Raw genomic sequence first — 1,412 nt, 5'->3', positions numbered from 1 at the left:
CTTTCACCGCTTGGTTCCCATAATCCCACAGCCAGCCCCGTTCCTGCTTTGTTTGGGGGGTGTAAAATGAGGGATGTGGGCTGGGGGTGTCCCCAAAATCTGACCCTGCAAAGTCCAACCTCGTAAAATCCATTCCCGCAAAATCCGACCCCGCAAAATCCGTCCCCACCAAATCCATCCCCCCAAAGTCCAACCCTGCAAAATCTGACCCTGCAAAGTCCGACCCCGCAGAATCTGACCCCACAAAATCCGACCCCACAAAGTCCAACCCTGCAAAATCCCGCAAAATCCGACCTCGCAAAATCCAACCCTGCGAAATCCATCCCCACAAACTCCAACCCTGCAAAATCCATCCCCACAAAATCTGACCCCACAAAATCTGACCCTGCGAAATCCATCCCCGCAAAGTCCGACCCTGCAAAATCTGACCCCACAAAGTCCAACCCCACAAAATCCAACCCTGCAAAATCCCACCAAATCCAACCCCGTAAAATCCATCCCCACGAAATCCATCCCTGCGAAATCCATCCCCACAAAATCTGACCCCACAAAATCCAACCCTGTGAAATCCAACCCTGCAAAATCTGATCCCGCAAAATCCGACCCCACAACATCCAATTCCACAACATCCAATTCCACAAAATCCATCCCTGCAAAATCCAACCCCGCAAAATCCGACCCCACAAATCCAACCCCACAACATCCAATTCTACAAAATCCATCCCCGCAAAATCCGACCCCAAAAACCCAACCCTGCAAAATCAACCCCCGCAAAATCCAACCCCACAGAATCTGACCCCGCAAAGTCCAGCCCCACGGAATCCGACCCCACAACATGCAATTCCACAAAATCCAACCCCGCAAAACCGAACCCCGCAAAATCCATCCCCACAAAACCCGACCCCACAAATCCGACCCCGCAGCCGGTACCTGCAGATGCTCCAGGCTCTGCAGCTCCTGCACCTTCTGCAGCTCCTCATCGCTCTGGGGGACGACGCGCAGCACCTGGTGCCTGTGGGGTCAGGGGGTGCTGGGGACTGTGGGATGAGCTCTGGCCCTGTTAGTCCGGCCTAACCCCACCCCATGTATCCCCCCATCCCAGGGGTTTCCCCTGAACCTTTTCCCCGCACTCCCCAGGGCTGAACCCGCTCCTTCTGCCCCTCCCGGTGCCACCATCCCCATCTCGGCCCCCCTACCCAACAAAGGTCTCGGTGCAGGTGGCCACTGCCACCAGGGCAGCCAGGAGCACGGGGAGCCTCATGGTCAGCGGGGAGAGCCACTCTTGGGTCCCAACAGCACCCTGGGGCCTCTTAAATCCCATGGGGACGGCGGCCCCACAGCTGTCCCCGTTCCCAGGRCCGTGGGAAGGCTCTGGCTGCCACCAGCCAAGGTCAGGCCCTGYTGTTCCCCAT

The 1,412-nt window shown here is 57.2% G+C and overlaps 1 protein-coding gene across 1 annotated transcript in view; it reads right to left on the bottom strand.

The window, feature by feature from the left end:
• LOC130587618 (carboxypeptidase A1-like) overlaps positions 1-1,412 on the bottom strand; it is a gene marked incomplete at its 3' end in the record, with an annotated part of 5,185 nt that extends 3,773 nt beyond the window's left edge. The window contains exons 1-2 of the mRNA XM_057388595.1: positions 1,197-1,412; positions 931-1,012 (exon numbers count right to left, since the gene is read on the bottom strand). Of these exons, the coding sequence (XP_057244578.1) occupies positions 931-1,012; positions 1,197-1,321 (207 nt within the window). The remainder of the gene's footprint in view (positions 1-930; positions 1,013-1,196) is intronic.

The sequence above is a fragment of the Malurus melanocephalus genome, unplaced genomic scaffold (genome assembly GCF_030028575.1).
Source record: "Malurus melanocephalus ecotype Western Australia unplaced genomic scaffold, MMel_1.1 scaffold_2150, whole genome shotgun sequence".
Lineage (NCBI taxonomy): Eukaryota > Metazoa > Chordata > Aves > Passeriformes > Maluridae > Malurus > Malurus melanocephalus.
Note: the sequence above shows the minus strand (reverse complement) of the source record. Positions and strands in the feature narration are given on the sequence as shown.